Source organism: Antechinus flavipes, chromosome 2 (assembly GCF_016432865.1).
Source record: "Antechinus flavipes isolate AdamAnt ecotype Samford, QLD, Australia chromosome 2, AdamAnt_v2, whole genome shotgun sequence".
In the NCBI taxonomy this organism is placed as follows: domain Eukaryota; kingdom Metazoa; phylum Chordata; class Mammalia; order Dasyuromorphia; family Dasyuridae; genus Antechinus; species Antechinus flavipes.
In genome coordinates, this window is record NC_067399.1 from 458,413,592 (window position 1) to 458,431,936 (window position 18,345).

The 18,345-nt window shown below is 36.0% G+C and overlaps 1 protein-coding gene across 1 annotated transcript in view; it reads right to left on the bottom strand.

The window, feature by feature from the left end:
- Nucleotides 1-263: 263 nt before the first annotated feature.
- The window catches only part of LOC127546780 (uncharacterized), a 93,645-nt gene continuing 75,563 nt past the window's right edge, over nucleotides 264-18,345 (bottom strand). Inside the window, exons 3-4 of the mRNA XM_051973725.1 lie at nucleotides 1,032-1,555; nucleotides 264-427 (exon numbers count right to left, since the gene is read on the bottom strand). Coding sequence (XP_051829685.1) covers nucleotides 314-427; nucleotides 1,032-1,555 — 638 coding nt within the window. The 3' untranslated portion in view covers nucleotides 264-313. The remainder of the gene's footprint in view (nucleotides 428-1,031; nucleotides 1,556-18,345) is intronic.

The following is an 18,345-nucleotide window of genomic DNA, read 5'->3' on the forward strand; positions in this document are numbered from 1 at the left end:
TATGCTCTTTCCATTGCTTCTCACCTCCTTTGGACCAGGTATTCAACTGCTCTTAAAATGGAAAAAAAAAAAAAAAAAAGGAGAGAGGAAGGGATGAGAGGTAAATTCCCCTAAGAGGGGCACATTTTTAGTCCATAAAATTACAATGTGAATTAGTCCATAATATCTTCTTCCTCCAAAATAGAAGAGAGAAACAATCTAAGGGATAAAGTGTGAATTCTGAATAGAAGATTGGGGTAAAATGAATAAAGAGTTGGGCTGGATTGAAAGTGAATGTGAGAGCATGGAAACAGGAAAATGCAAGTGGAAGTTGTCAGTTATCTGGAGAGATTTTACAGAAAAGTGCACCTTCTGAGGTTGTGTTGGAGTTCTGGGCCCCATCAGAACCCAAGGGAAGAAGGAAATGCAGTAGCAGCAGCAGCAGCATCTGGATAAGAGGCACCTTAGTTAGGATAGAATTGAACCTCACTGGAATCCGATCGGACAGGGTGCGGCTCTGTCTTTCATTTTCCTCCTAGATCTTACAGTGTTTCCCTGGTTGCTGCTTGGTTCAGCATCAAGACGTGTGGACAGCGCCCGTGGAGTAGGCAGAAGCGGAGCACCGCGCCAAAGTCGGGATGAGGAAGAGAAGAGACATTATGTCCCTTCCCTCTTTCTCCTTTTCTAGGAACCCCATATCCTTTTGGGACTCTATCTTACCATCATCATCTCCATGCCCTTTTGTCCCCCTCCTCGGGACCTCGGGGTCCCCCTCCATTTCTTATTCCCATCTGCTATAAGGCATCTCCTCCTCTTTTTCATCTTTTTTCTCCGCACCATTTGTCCCCTACCTCATTTTTCACCTTCCTTATTACCCACTTTCTAGTCCTATCAACACCTCTGGCCTTCTGTATTTCCTCATATTTCTGCTTCCCTTCCCCATTCCTCTGTTCCTTTTTCCTTTTCCCTTTTTCCTCCATCTCCTCCCATGTCCTTTCCTCTATTCAGTCTCTCTTCCTGCCCTCCTCCCTCCAGGCCCTTGGCTCTCTTACCTCAGTGCTTTGGCCCAGCTCACCCGGCTCTTTCCCTGGCCCAGCTCCCCGCCTCTCCCCGGGCCTCAGGGTTCCAGGCCGGGCCGCTCCTCCTTCCCCCCACTCCTTTCTCCTCCTCCTCTTCTTTTCCCTTCTGCCTCCAGGTACACAGCGACAGGCCGAGCAAGGGTCTTTTCCCTCCTCTCTCTTCTGTTCAACCAACCCCCCCACCCTCCCCCCAGTCTTCCCTTTCCTCGGACAGCGGCTGTAGCGGGAGCCCAGAGCCGGGAAGAGAGTAGGCGGCGCCGGAGACCCGGGAACCTTCGGGCGGAGGGAAGAGGGAGGGTGGAACGGAGGACTGGGAGGGGGACGGCGAGAGGGCACCGCCCACAACCGGAGCCCCGGGAACCGCCCCGGATCCCAGCCTCGCCCTGGACCGCCCACCGCGATGTGAGACAAGCTGAGAGAAATCGACTTGTGAGTGTAGAACTGAGAAAATGGGGGGAAATACTCGAACACAGGGAATAAGAAGGAGAGAAACCGAGCTCAAGCCAAAGAAGAAAATTAGGCCGAGGTATTGAGATAAATGAGTGACTAGGACTGTAAGCAGAGAGTACGGGAAAGAGAGATGGATACAAATAGAAGCAGAGTTGCTCTGGAGGACACTAAGTCTGGGAATAGAATAGGAGAATGGGGGATGAAGGATAGAGATAGTAGGAGTGAAGGAAGTGGGTTGAAGATATAAAAGCAGAAATTAAGTAACTTAGAGAAGGAGAGAAAAACCTCTGTCCTTTTGAGAAAAGACAGGGTATTTCACTTTTGGGAATTCCATTATTAGTTTTGCCAAGTTAGAGGGAAAAGCTCCAGATTTTACTATATTCCCAGAACTCAAGTCAGGCAGAAGCTGGGGTGGCTTTACCCTTCAAAATACCTTGCAGGCAATCATTACAATTCCCCTCTGGTCCCAGAGTGTTCCTATTCAGAGCACAGCCATATAGCCGCCTACTAGCATCTCTGCATGTGGAGTGGGGCTGACAAAAGGTAGGTGTCCCACTGGGAGAGGTTGGGGGTTGACATCTCTAAGGCTCATCAGAGGTCAAAGCCACTGTCAGTCCTCAGCAGGGAGCCTGGGAGCTCAGCTTTAAACTGACCTGAGGTGGGAACACTAACTCACCTTCCTCCTTATCCTCAGGCCTTCACATCAGTGAAGAATGTCCTTGGTGTCCTTCACGGTTCCCCAACACAACTACTATCAGAGAGACCCAGTTGAATGCGAGTAGCAACGAGGTAAGAGTACTGGATTTGGAACCATAAAAGCCAAATTTGAGTTCAGATTTTAGCAGTGACAAGATATATGGTTATATGTCATCACTTATTTTCTCCAAGTGTCAGCTTCATCCTTTGAAAAAAATTAGGTATGAGCAACTCTTGCACTATTTACTTCACAGAATGGTTATGAAAAAAATATTTTTAACACAGAAAACACTGCAGACAGTTACTTCTTTTTGAGTCTCTGGACTTAGAAATCTCTCTTGGGCATCTTGCAAAGCAAAAGCAGTCAATTAAACCAGGACTTCTTAAACTTTTTCCACTTGTGACCCTTTTTCACCAAAAGCCAATTTTTTTACATGACCCTAGGTATATAGATTTATAAAGGAGATATTTGAATCAAACATTTACTGATAATAACTCATAATTTCATGATCCCCATATTCAGTTATGAGACCCCATATGAATTTTATTTTAAGAATTTAAGAAGTTGGGGATTAAACAACTATAAGCATTTGTTCAGAGCTTTCTATATTATAGGTATTGTACCAGGCCTTGAGGGATAGAAAGGAAAAGCACAGAAAACAAAAACAAACAACAAAAAAATCCTCTTCAAGGAGTTTTAATTCTAAGTAATCATTATTTAAGTAACTCTTTTTCATAATCAACCCAATTATCTCAAAAGGCAAATGACTTCACATCAACCAAAAATGATGGTCTAGAACATAAGAACTATTGTCTACCTGTCACTGGCAGTTTTATGGTCTTCCCATTCCCTACCCCCATAAGCTGTCTCTCTCATTTACATAAAAAGGAAGTCATTGTTGTTCTTTCAGTGGCCTCTGAAGAAAATACTTTCCTACATATCTCAAACTTTCCCATTATTAAAAACAAAACATACCTCTCCCCCACTATATCTGGGACTGCCAGCCAGGGATTTCTCTTTGCTCTTTTTTAATTTATTTATATTTCTATTCCTGTACTGCTTCTCAAGGTATGTTATGCTGCTGAACCAACTCCTGATAAAGATGCAGAGATCCTAGAGTTGTTTAGGTTTACACATGATTTAAATTACAGTTGTATTGATGTTGTATAACCTGAGTCACCCCCACATATATGGCTTGTTATAAAAGCCACTCTTACAGTAACTTTTAAATTTGAGGAATTGGGGAGGTCAGCATTTAGTCAAAGCCTAGTTTATAAGCCCCTACAATGTGTACTTTTTATGAACCAGAAAGAAAATGTTAGTTCTGAGTGAGATGCATTTAATCAAATAATAGTATACCATGTGATAAAGGTGATGCTGATGATGGGGATATTTAACACTTTTAACTTCTGCAAAGCACCTTGTAAAGTACTTATTTGATCCAAAAAATTCAAATGAACAAAAAAGAGCATATTCTTAATTTATATACAAGGAAAGTGAAATAAATAAATTCTCACTTTTTTACAGGTTTGCATAGGTTGTACATGCCTAGGGCAGAATTCAAACCAATGTCTTTTGTCTTGAAGTCCAAAATTCTCTCTGTTAAAATAAGGAATATTTCTGGAGACTAAATGTAAATCAACACATGCTATGTTCACTTTTTTTTTCCTGTTGTGGTTTTCTCCTTTTATTCTGATTTTTCTTTCCCAATATGATTCATAAAGACATGTGTATTCAAAAATTAATATACAATATACAGAAAAAATTTTTTTAAATTAAAAATAAATATTCTTTTAGGCACCAAAGGAAAAGTCTTCCACAGGTCACTATAGTGAAGAAAACACACACACACACACACACACACACACACACACACACACACACAAAACCTCTGTGACTAGCAAAATTTTATGACCAGATAATTCATTTTTCCTGTGGGTCAAAGTTGACAATATTCTCTGATGAGGTTGTTGAAATAGTTTCTGTCTCTTTCCTTTGGGTCTATAATCTTTGTTGGACATTTTTAATAGTGACATTGTAGAAAACTTTTCTCTCTACTCTTTGATGCAGGGCTTTAGTTTTTGTTGTTTTATTTTGTTTTTGCTGAGGCAATTAGGGTTAAGTGACTTGCCCAGAGTCACACAGCACTTTCTGGGCTTCAGGTCTTTAGGGTCTTCTGTATGAAAATAGAGTTCCATTGAGTGGATGCATTGAGTAGAAAGCCTCTCTATGACAAAGGCAAGGTGACAACACTTTTAGTCCATAGTTCAGGAGTCCTCAGACTTTTAAAATAGGGGGCCAGTTCACTGTCCCTCAGACTGTTGGAGGGCTGGACTAGAGTTAAAACAAAAACTTTGTTTTGTGGGACTTTAAATAAAGAAACTTTATAGCCCTGGGTGAGGGGGATAATTGTCCTCAGCTGCTACATCTGGCCCTCCCGCTGTAGTTTAAGGACCCCTGCAAGGCTATGTGCCAGCATACCTAGCTGATAATATATATGCATAAGTAAGCCCAGAGTGCCCAGGACAATCTTTGAATGTGTCGGATGCTGATTTGAAGTCTATCGTACCAGACAGGTATCTGATTTAGTAGCATATGCTTCCTTATAACTTCCATTTAACTCCTGCCAGGGAATTTGTGGTAACTAATCTAATTTTACAGTCTCTGCCAAACAGACATGGGTGGAAGTGTGTTTCATGGGTGCTCTTGAAGTTCAGCTTTCTCACAAGGTCCTCCTCATTGGTATAAATATGAAAATTAGTAGGAAAAGAGCTAAGAGGATAAATTAGACTAAAAGCCTTCCACTCTCATCTATTGCAGAGTCCAGCTCCAGTGAATACTGAGAATGTGAATCTCAATTGAATATCCGAAGCCAGTGTGTGGGATGGGTGCTAGACCCCCTTTCCCAAATTAACTAATCAGAGACAAAGAGAAAACATTTATTTAATCCCTACAGGGAGATGCTCAAAAACACAACTGGGAGCCATCCCAGCTTCCACCATGTACTCCTGGAACATGACCAGCATCCAGCTTGTCCGAGACTTAAAAAGCAAAAGACCCAAGCCTTTTCACATTGGTTAGACTAAAAGGATATAACCATCCTTGACCAATGTTGTCTGCTTCCTGTAGGTTCCGTCACTTCCTGTGAGTCACATCACTTCCTGTGGGTCTGACCTTTGGAGACCATGTGATTCCCTGCAACCCAGAGTTCAAGACATAATCTTCCTCACTTCCGGGGGCAGAGCCAAGATGGCTGAGAAGGCACACACGACTCTCTAAGCTCCTCTCATTCCCCTCATAACCAACTATTTAATCCAGCCTCAAAAATAGCTCTTCACTGCTTAAATTCATGAAGATTAGAAGCACTACAATTTACCAGCTAAAGTCAATCTGGAAGATTGCCAGGAAAGGTTTGTCCTGAGGGGCTAGAAACAGATTAGCACAGGCAGGGAGAGGCTAGTGTCCTGAGCTGACCAGGGGCAGGGATGATCTCTGTGGCTAGAGAAGTTATAGAGACTATTCTGCTATAGGCTAACAGCTCTGCCTTGACTACAAAGCAGTAAACTGGAAGAGAGATTAAAGCCTGAAACAGAGGGTACTCTAAAAAACGCCAGAACCTAAGGAGATCTGGCTGTAACCCTTCAACCCTGGAAGTGGCTCAGGCAGACTTTAACACAGCCCTGCAGCCACATCCTGCAGTTCGGGGCTTTTGCGGGGGCAGTTACAAATCTGCATGGCAGCAGGGCACAGCCTGGGCAGCCTCTAATCAGCACAGTGGGGGGCTCGGCCTGGGGCAATAGAACTTCCCCGTAGATTGTGCTTCCAGGGAAGACACTTCCAGTCCCTGCAAATCCATTCACTGCTCAACTGCTAACACCCACAGTCCCAGGGTGGGATTTGGCTTGGGAAGTGAAACTCTCACAGCTCAGCGTCTAGCCCCAGGGCAGTCGTTATCTCACACAGTTGGGGGGGGGGGGAGGGGGAGGTTTCTTTGCCCAGCACTTTCCCAGCTCCACCCTGCAGGCCTGAGTTACTCCCGGGTGGGGAACTCTTTCCCAGAGCACTCCAGTACCTCACTGCTTTTTGTCCATACACCTTTCACTGCTCTGCAGAGGAAGCTGGTAACCTCCTGGCTCTGAAGGCAGACCTTACAAGCTTTAACAAAATGAGTAAAAAAATCAAAAGAACGATTGGTAGTTTTTATACAGAAAGAGAACAGCTTTTCAACCCTGAAAAGACTAATAGTAGGCAGTCTCCAGACAATTGTTGGTCTCCAATACAAAAGGCTCTCCTAGAAGAGACTATTAAAAACCTTAAAGAGAACTAGAAGAAAAATGGGGAAAGGAAAGAGAAGCTATGCAAGAGAGCAACAACTTCCTAAAATGTGAATTGGAAAAGATAAAAAACTCCCAAGAAGTGCAGGGAAACAGAATTTGCAAATTGGAAAAAGAAAATAACTCACTAAAAAAAAAATTAGTGAAATGGAAAAAAAATTCCATAGAGCAAAACAACTCAATTGGACATACACAAAAAGAAGTAAAAAAAGCTAATGAAGAAAATAACTCGCTAAAAATCAGAATTGAACAAATAGAAATGACTGATTCATTGAGACATCAGGAATCAGTCAAGCAAAGCCAAAAAAAATGAAAGATTGGAAAAAAATGTCAAATATTTACTTGGAAAAACAACAGACCTGGAAAATAGATCTAGGAAAGCTAACCTGAGGATCATTGGACTACCCGAAAATTATGATGAAAAAAAGAGCCTAACACCCAAAGAAAGAACACTGGAGATGAATATAAACTGCTTATGTTTTTGTTTTTCTTCCCGGATTATTTATACCTTCTGAATTCAATTCTCCCTGTGCAACAAGAAAACTGTTCGGTTCTGCACATGTATATTGTATCCAGGATACTGTAACATATTCAACATGTAAAGGATTGCTTGCCATCTGGGGGAGGGGGTGGAGGGAGGGAAGGGAAAAATCGGAACAGAAGTGAATGCAAGGGATAATGTTGTAATAAATTCCCCTGCCATGAGTTCTATCAATAAAAAATTATTTAAAAAAAAAAAGAGCCTAGATACGTTACAGAAAATCATCAAAGAGAACTGCCCAGAAGTAACAGAACCGGAAGGGAAAATAGGCATTGAAAGAATTCATCGAACACCTTCTGAAAAAGATCCTAAAATAAAGACTCCGAGGAATATTGCGGCCAAACTTCAGAATTTTCAGACTAAAGAAAAAATTTTACAAGCAGCCAGGAAAAAACAGTTCAAATACAGAGATGCCACAATAAGGGTCATGCAAGATCTGGCTGCCTCAACATTAAAGGATCGAAGGGCCTGGAATCAGATTTTCCGAAAGGCAAAAGAGCTTGGAATGCAGCCAAGAATAAACTACCCCACTAAGCTGAGTATTTTTTTCCATGGAAGAAGATGGACATTTAATGAAATAGAGGAATTCCATCTGTTTCTAAGGAAAAAAACAGACTTAAACAAAAAATTTTATCTCCAACAACAGGACTCAAGAGAAGTAGAAAAAGGTAAAAGGAACTCTTGAGAACTGTATTTCTGTTGTGGATATACATAAAAACCATATGTATAATTTGATTTTACCGATATAACATAAAAAAAGGAAGTGGAAATGGAAAGGGGATAGTGTCAGAAAAAGGGAAGAGGGAAAATAAAAAGAGGGAAACTACATGCGACGATGAGGCAAAGAAAACCTATCATATATGAGGGAACTTAGAGAGGGAGAGGAACATTGTGTGAATCCTACTCTCATCAGAGTTGGCTCAAAGAGGAAATAATTGACATATTTATTTTACAGAGATTCTTCTTTCACTTCATTAAAAAGTGGGAGAAGAAAAGGGAGAAGGAAAAAGAGTAATAGGGGAAGGGTACAAGAAAGGGGAAGGGATTCAAAGGGAGGAGGAAGGGATACTAAAGAGGGAGAGCTGCATGACGTAAGTGAGAATAATAAGTTTAATACTAGGGAAGAAGGGAAGGAGGGCAAAAAAGAAAAAGAAAAGTATAATCTGGGGATATTAGGATAGCAGGAAATACAGAATTAGTCATTTTAACTGTAAATGTGAATGGGATGAACTCTCCCATAAAGAGGAGGCAGATAGCAGACTGGATCAAAAGTCAGAACCCTACAATATGTTGTTTACAGGAAATACATTTAAAACAGGGAGATGCATAGAGAGTAAAGGTAAAAGGCTGGAGCAGAATCTATTATGCTTCAGGTGAAGTCAAAAAAGCAGTGGTAGCCATCCTTATCTCAGATCAAACAAAAGCAAAGATTGGGTTAATTAAAAGAGATAAGGAAGGAAACTATATCTTGCTAAAGGGTACTATAGACAATGAAGCAATATCAGTATTAAACATATATGCACCAAGTGGTATAGCATCTAACTTCCTAAAGGAGAAGTTAAAAGAGTTGCAAGAAGAAATAGACAGCAAAACTATAATAGTGGGAGATCTCAATCTTGCACTCTCAGATTTAGATAAATCAAATCATAAAACAAACAAGAAAGAAATTAAAGAGGTAAATAGAATATTAGAAAAATTAGGTATGATAGATCTCTGGAGAAAACTGAATGGTGACAGAAAGGAGTATACTTTCTTCTCAGCAATTCATAGAACCTACACAAAAATTGACCATATATTAGGACATAAAGACCTCAAAATTAAATGCAGGAAGGCAGAAATAGTAAATGCTTTCTTTTCAGATCACAATGCAATAAAAACTACATTCAACAAAAAGTTAGGTGTAAGTAGACCAAAAAGTAATTGGAAACTAAATAATCTTATCTTAAAGAATGATTGGGTGAAACAACAAATTATAGACACAATTAATAATTTCACTCAAGATAATGGCAATGGTGAGACATCATACCAAAATTTATGGGATGCAGCCAAAGTGGTAATAAGGGGAAATTTTATATCCTTAGAGGCTTATTTGAATAAAATAGAGAAAGAGAAGATCAATGAATTGGGCCTGCAACTTAAAAAGCTAGAAAAAGACCAAATTAAAAACCCCCAATCAATTACTAAACTTGAAATTCTAAAATTAAAAGGAGAAATTAATAATATAGAAAGTAAAAAAACTATTGAATTAATAAATAAAACTAAGAGTTGGTTTTATGAAAAAACCAATAAAATTGATAAACCTTTGATAAATCTGATTAGAAAAAGGAGAGAGGGAAATCAAATTAGTAGTCTTAAAAATGAAAAGGGAGAACTTTCCACTGATGAAGAGGAAATTAAAGAAATAATAAGGGGTTACTTTGCCCAAATTTATGCCAATAAATTTGATAACCTAAGTGAAATAGATGACTACCTCCAAAAATATAGGCTTCCCAGATTATCAGAAGAGGAAGTAAATTGCTTAAATAGTCCCATTTCAGAAAAAGAAATAGAACAAGCTCTCAATCAATTCCCTAAAAAAAAAATCCCCGGACCAGATGGATTCACATGTGAATTCTACCAAACATTCAAAAAACAATTAGCCCCAATGCTTTATAAACTATTTGAAAAAATAAGGATTGAAGGAGTCCTACCAAACTCCTTTTACGACATAGACATGGTACTGATACCTAAACCAGGTAGGTTGAAAGCAGAGAAAGAAAATTATAGACCAATCTCCCTAATGAATATTGATGCTAAAATCTTAAATAAGATATTAGCAAAAAGACTACAGAAAATCATCCCCAGAATAATACACCACAATCAAGTAGGATTTATACCAGGAATGCAGGGCTGGTTCAATATTAGGAAAACTATCAGTATAATTGGCCATATTAATAATCAAATTAACAAAAACCATATGATCATCTCAATAGATGCAGAAAAAGCATTTGATAAAATCCAACATCCATTCCTATTAAAAACTCTTGAGAGTATAGGAATAAATGGACTTTTCCTTAAAATAATCAGTAGCATCTATTTAAAACCAGCAGTAAGCATCATCTGTAACAGGGACAAACTGCAACCATTCCCAATAAGATCAGGAGTGAAACAAGGTTGCCACTATCACCATTACTATTTAATATTGTATTAGAAATGCTGGCTTTGGCAATAAGAATTGAGAAAGAGATTAAAGGAATAAGAATAGGCAATGAGGAAGCCAAATTATCCCTCTTTGCTGATGATATGATGGTATACTTAGAGAACCCCAGAGACTTTAATAAAAAGTTATTAGAAACAATCCACACCTTCAGCAAAGTTGCAGGATACAAAATAAACCCACATAAGTCATCAGCATTCTTATATATCACTAACAAAATCCAACAGCAAGAGACACAAAGAGAAATTCCATTTAAAGTAACTACTGATTGTATAAAATATTTAGGAATCTATCTGCCAAGGGAAAATCAGAAACTCTATGAACAAAACTACAAAACACTTTCCACACAAATTAAGTCTGATCTAACCAACTGGAAAAATATAAAATGCTCTTGGATTGGGTGAACAAATATAATAAAGATGCAATACTACCTAAACTAATCCATTTATTTAGCGCTATACCAATCAGACTCCCAAAAAACTACTTTGATGACCTAAAAAAAATAACAACAAAGTTCATATGGAAAAACAAAAGATCAAGAATTTCAAGGGAATTAGTGAAAAAAAATCAAGTGAAGGTGGCCTAGCTGTACCAGATATAAAATTATATTATAAAGCAACAATTACTAAAACCATTTGGTATTGGCTAAGAAATAGACCAGTTGATCAATGGCATAGGTTAGGTTCAAAGGACAAAACAGCCAATAACTTTAATAATATAGTGTTTGACAAACCCAAAGACTCCAGTTTCTGGGATAAGAATGCATTATTTGACAAAAATTGCTGGGAAAATTGGAAATCAGTATGGCAGAAACTAGGCATTGACCCACACTTAACACCAAACACCAAGATAAGGTCAAAATGGGTTCATGACCTAGGCATAAAGAATGAGATTATAAATAAATTGGAAGAGCTTAGGATAATTTACCTCTCAGACCTGTGGAAGAGAGAGGAATTTGTGACCAAAGAAGAACTAAAGATCACTATTGACCACAAAATAGAAAATTTTGATTATATGAAATTAAAAATTTTTTGTACAAACAAAACAAATGCAGACAAGATTAGAAAGGAAACAATAAAACTGGGAAAACATTTTTACAGTCAAAGGTTCTGATAAAGGCCTCATTTCCAAAATATATAGAGAATTGACTCTAATTTATAAGAAATCAAACCATTCTCCAATTGATAAATGGTCAAAGGATATGAACAGACAATTCTCAGATGAAGAAATTGAAACTATTTATAGACATATGAAAATATGCTCCAAATCATTATTAATCAGAGAAATGCAAATTAAGACAACTCTGAGATACCACTACACACCTGTCAGATTGGCTAGAATGACAGGGAAAGATAATGGGGAATGTTGGAGGGGATGTGGGAAAACAGGGACACTGATAACATTGTTGGTGGAATTGTAAACACATCCAGCCATTCTGGAGAGCAATTTGGAACTATGCTAAAAAAGTTATCAGACTGTGCATACCCTTTGATCCAGCAGTGTTTCTACTGGGCTTATACCCCAAAGAGATACTAAAGAAGGGAAAGGGACGTATGTGCCAAAATGTTTGTGGCAGCCCTGTTTGTAATGGCTAGAAGCTGGAAAATGAATGGATGCCCATCAACTGGAGAATGGTTGGGTAAATTGTGGTATATGAACGTTATGGAATATTATTGTTCTGTAAGAAATGACCAACAAGATGAATATAGAGAGGATTGGCGAGACTTACATGAACTGATGCTAAGTGAAATGAGCAGAATTAGAGATCATTATATACCTCAACAATGATACTGTTTGAGGATGTATTTTGATGGAAGTGGATCTCTTTGATAAAGAGAGAATGTTTGGATCAAATTCAAAGCTCATACAACAGTATATTGGTGTTCCTGTCTTACTATACTTTCTCCAAAATAGGCTAATTACATCTTTAATTACTTTTTATCATTGTAATGGAAACCACAGTGATATTTTAATTTCATTATTCTTATTAAAGATTTTGAGTACATATAACTGTTGATATTTTGAATTTCTTCTTTTGAAAACATTTGTATTTTTGCTACAATTTTGGAAGGAAATGTCATCTTGTCTTATATATTTTTGACAATCCCTCTGACTTTTTTATTGGAGATATTTTATAGATATTTTTTCCCCCAACAAATGAAATTTTCTGCATGAGATTTACATCTCTGTAAATTTATAGGGTCAACTATAAAAAAAAGGAGGCAAGAGATTCTATGATGTTTTCCTAGTCTGACTCAGAAATCTGGCTACTCAACTTTTCTTAGGTCATCTGAAACTGGTCTTCTAAATTTCCTTCATTTTCAGTTCTTCAGGGATGGACACTGCATTGATGTTGCACTTTATCTCCACCACAAACAAGTAAGTCTTGGAACTAATTTATAAGTGTTAAAAATAGCTTTTTATGCTATAATTCCATGTTTTATGGTTAATTTAGTTTCAACATTTCATAGAGTAATATTTCATAGTTTAAGGGCTTTGTTAAATCTAATATAATTTTGATGTTTTATTTTTTAAAAATTTAGATGCTTTCTATTAAATTCTAGTGATTTTAAAGTTGTCCCTTATCCCTCTTTTTTTATTGCAAGTTTATTTATTTTTAATACACATTGTTTTATATATCATGTTGGGAAAGAAAAGTCAGAACAAAAGCTAAAAAAACAAACACAAAAACATAAAAAAGAAACAAACATAGCAGATGTTGATTTATATTCAATTTCCTTGCTTATTTTTCTGGATGCAAATGGCATTTTCTGCCCAAAGTCTCTTGGGATTGCTTTGGATCACAGAACAACTAAGAAGAACAAACCTTTCACAGTAGATTATTGCACATTCTTGCTGGTATTTTGTACAATGTATTCCTAGTTCTGCTTGTTTTGCTCAGCATCAGTTCACATAAATCTCCCCAGGACTTTCTATAATCAGCATATTCATCATTTTTTATAGAAAAATAATATCCCATTAACTTCATGTACCACATGTTGTTCAGCCATTCCCCAATTGATAAACATCCACGTATTTTCCAGTTCTTTGTTATGACAAAAAGAGCTGCAATAAACATTTTTGCACATGCAGGTCTTTTTTCTCCTTTATGATTTCCTTGGGATACAAACACAGTAATGGTACTGCTGGGTCAAAGTCCTTTGGGTATAGTTCCAGAATGCTTTTGAGAATGGTTGGGTCATTTCACAACATCACCAACAATACATTAGTGTGCCAGTTTTCCTACATCTCTTCCAACATTTATCAAAATCTTTTCCTGCCATCTTAACCAATCTGAGAGGTGTGAGAGGGTACCTCAGAGTTGTTTTAATTTGCATTTCTCTAATCAATAGTGATTTAGAACATTTTTTCATATAACTATAAATGGCTATAATTACATCATCTGAAAATTGTCTGTTCATATCCTTTGACCATCTATTAACTGGGAAATGGCATGAATTCTTATAAATTTGACACAGTTCTTTATGTATTCTAGAAATTAGACCCTCATCAGAAACACTAGATGTAAAGATATTTTCCCAGCTTTGGACTTCCCTTTTAATCTTGTTTCTGTTGGTTTTGTTTGTGCAGACCCTTTTCAAAGTTTTCCAATTTGCCTTTCATAATTTTCTCTAGTTCTTCTTTGGTCACAAATTTCTTCCTTCTCCAAAGATTTGATAAGTAAATTATGCCTTGTTCTCCTAATTTGTTTATGACATCATGCCTTATGCCCAAATTTTTACCTTATTTTGGTATGGGGTGTGAAATTTAGGTTTATGCCAAGTTTCTGGTATGTTATTTTCCAGTTTCCCAGGAATTTTTGTCAAATAGTAAGTTTTTATTCCAGAAACTGGAGTTTGGGGAGTTTATCAAATATTAGATTGCTAAACCATTCCACTGATCCACCACTTTATTTCTTAACCAATATCAAATGGTTTTGATTACTGTTGCTCTATAATATAATTTTAGATTTGGTACTGCAAAGGCACCATATTTTTTTTTTCATTAATTCCCTTGATATTTTTGACCTTTTGTTCTTCCAGATGAATTTTGTTATGGTTTTTCCTAGTTCTACATAATAATGTTTTGTCAAGTTGAATGGTACGGAACTGAACAAGTAGACCAATTTAGGCAAAATTGTCATTTGTATTATATTAGTTCAGCTTATCCATGAACAATTAACATTTTTTTCCGATTGTTTAGATTGATTTTAATTGTATGAGAAGTATTTTGTAATTGCATTCATATAGTTCTTGGGTTTGTCTTGGCAGGTAAAATAGCAGGTATTTTATTTTGTCTACAGTAACTTCAAATGAATTTTTTTTTTCTATCTGTTGCTGATGGGCTTTGTCAGTAATATATAGAAACACTGATAATTTGTGTGGGTCTATTTTATAACCTGCAACTTTATTAAAGTTGTGAAGTGTTTCCAAAAGATTTTTGGATAGTTTTTTAGGATTCTCTAAATATATCATTATCATCTTCAAAGAGTGACAGTTTTATTTCCTCATTGCCTATTCTAATTCCTTTAATTCCTTTTTCTTTTCTTATTGCTAAAGCCAACATTTCTAATACAATATAGAATATTAGTGGGGATGATGAGCATCCTTGTTTCATCCTTAATCTTATTGAGAATATACCCAGCTTCTCTCCATTACAAATGTTGTTTGATATGTTGTAGATATATACTGCTTATTATTTTAAAGTTTTCTTTATCCCTATACCTCTAGTGTTTTTAATAGGAATGGGTGCTGTATTTTGTAAAAAAAAGTTTTTTCTGCATCTATTGAGATTATCATATGATAAATCATATGATCTTTTGATTTTGTTATTGATATGGTCACTTATGATAATAGTTTTACTGATATTAAATCAGCCCTGCATTTCTGGTATAAATCCCACGAGATCATAGTGTATTATCCTGCTGATAAGTTGCTGTAATCTCTTTATTAATATTGTATTTGAAATTTTGACATCAATATGCATTAAAGAGAATGGTCTGTAATTTTCTTTGTCTGTTTTGGCCTTTCCTGGTTTAAGTATTGGTGCCATATTTGTATCAAAGAAGGCATTTGTCAGTACTCCTTCTTTACCTACTTTTCCAAATAGTTTACATAGTATTGGAATTAACTGTTCTTTAAACGTTTGATAGAATTCACTTGTGAATCCATCTCCTCCTGAAGACTTCTTTCCCCAGAGAGTTCTTTAATGACTTATTCAAATTTTTTCTTAATTGGGACTATTAAAATATTTTATTTCTTCTTCTATTAACCTGGGAAATTGATATTTTTGTAAATATTCATCCATTTCAGTTAGATTGTCAGACTTGTTTCTGTACAGGTAGGCCAAATAACTCCTAATTATTGCTTTAATTTCTTTTTCATTGGTGGTAAGTTTACCCTTTTCATTTTGTATGTTAGTGATTTTTTTTTTCTCTCCTTTGATCAAATTAACCAAAGATTTACCTATTTTGTTAGTTTTTTCATAAAAACAACTCTTAGTTTTGTTTATTAGTTCAATAGTTTTCTTAGTTTCGATTTTATTACTCTTTCCTTAGAGTTTCAAAATTTCTAATTTGGTATTTAATTGAGGGATTTTAATTTGTTATATATATATATATATATATTTAAGCTTTTTTTAGTTGCTTGCCTAATTCGTTGATCTCTTTTTTCTCTATTTTATTTATGTAACTACTTAGAGATCTAAAATTTCCCCAAAGAACTGCTTTGCCACATCTCATAGGTTTTGGTATGTTTTCTCATTATTGTCATTTTCTTGGATGAAATTATAAATTGTTTCTGTGATTTGTTGTTTGACCCACTCATTCTCTAGAATTCGATATTTAATTTCCAATTGCTTTTTAGTCTATCTTTCCCTGGCCCTTTAGTGAATATAATTTTTATTGCATTATGCTCTGAAAAGAAAGCCTTTAGTATTTCTGCCTTTTGTATTTGATTGTGAGGTTTTTATGTCTTAATACATAGTCAATTTTGTGTGTCATATACTGCTGAGAAAAAGGTGTATTCCTTTGAGTCTATTCAATTTTCTCCAGAGATCTGTCATATCTAGGTTTTTCGAGGATTCTATTAACCTTTCTAGTTTCTTTCTAGTTTATTTTGTGGCTAGATTTGTCTGCTTCTGAAAAGGGAATTTTGAGGTCCCTCATTAGAATAGTTTTTCTGTCTAGTTCTTCCTGTAAATAGCTTGAAATCTTCTAGGAATCTGCCTACTCTAAAACTTGATGCATACATATTTAGTATTGTTATTATCTCATTATTTATGGTACCTTTATCAAGATGTACTTTCCCTTCTTATCTCTATTTTAATAAGATCTATTTTTATTTTTGTTTTTCTGAGGTCAGAATTGCTACCCCTGCTTTTTTTACTTCAGCTGAAGTATGATTAATTCTCTTCCAGCCTTTTACCTTTTTCCTTTATTCTTTGTGTTGCAAGCAACATATTATAGGATTCTGTTTTTTAATCTACTCTGCTATGTCCTTCCCTTTTATGGGAGAGTTCATCCCTTTTGTTCTCTTTCCACCTTGTCCTTAGTCTTGTATGTTTTTTTTTTTTATCTACCCCATCTACTGCCTTATCTCCTATGATCCCTCCCCCTTCTCTTGCTAGTGTTTTTTACCCAGTCCACCCACTATATATCTTCTAGCACTCTTCCCCCTTCTCTTAGTAGTGTTTTTTTAACCCACTCCACCCACTACCTTATTTTCTATCAACTCTTCTCTCCTTCTCTTATCTTTTTACCTAGTTTTTCTTCCTTAGCTTCTATCCTATCCCTCCTTTTTCTTTTTCTCTTTCTTCTCTTACTTCTTTCTATATTCAACTGAATGACTAAATTATTCCCTCTTAAATCCAAAACTGATGAAATTAAGCTTCAGACAATACTAATCCTTCTTTCTTCTTTCCCTTGATTGTAAAAAGTCTTTTGCAGCTCTTCATGTGAACTAATTATCCCATTATATTTCCGCTTTACTCTTTTTCCAGTATAGACCTTTTTCCACTGTTTATCTTTGATGTCATCATGTTAGAGTCCATTCACAATTCCACTCTTTATAACCCCACTCTCAGTTCATATGATGTCCTCCTCTATCTACCTCAGTGACAAATACAGTTCCCAAGAGTTACAGATTTTGTTTTTCTATCTAGGGAATTACTTTAATCTTTATATATATATATATATAAATAAAATTATATATATTATATATGTAACACATATATAATATATGTAATGTATATATTATATATGTATTATATATATGTATATATATGTATATATATTTCCCTGTTTAGGTTTTTATGGTTTTCTTGAGTTCTGTGGTTGTAGAATAAATTTTCTGTTTTATTCTGTTTTTTTCAATAGGAATGATTGAATGTCTCTTCTTTCATTGAAGCTCCATCTCCTCTCCTGAAATCCTGGTTAATCTTGATTATTACTCCTCGATATTTGAATTGCTTTTGTCTGAGAGCTTGCAGTATTTTTTTTTTTCCTTTGAGATTGTAGATTTAGAGTTTGTCAACAATGTTTCTTGGAGTTTTCCTTGTGGAATCTCTTTCCAGAGTAATAAATGGATTCTTTCAATGAATATTTGACCTTCTGTTTCTAGAATATTAGAGGAGTTTTTCTTAATGACCTCTTGAAAATGCTATCCAGGCTCCTTTTTGGTCATGGTCTTCAGGTGAGCCAATAATTTTTAAATTGTCTCTTCTGAATCTATTTTCCAGGTTGGTTTTTTCCAATGAAATATTTTGCATTTTCTTCCCGTATTTCATTCTTTTTGGTTTGTTTGATTGATTCTTGCTGTCTCACCAAGTCATTAGCTTCCATTTGCCCTGTTCTAGTTTTTAATGTGTGATTTTCTTCAATTATCTTTTGTATCTCTTTTTCCATTTGGTTTATTGTTTAAAGATTTGTTTTCTTTTAGACAATTTTTTCCTTCCTTTTTCAAACTGTTGACTCTAAAGTACATAACTCTCATTTCTTTTCTTCTTCTACTGCTCCTATTTGTCTTTTGAAATCTTTTATGAGCATTTCCAAGAAAGCTCTTTGGGTTTGA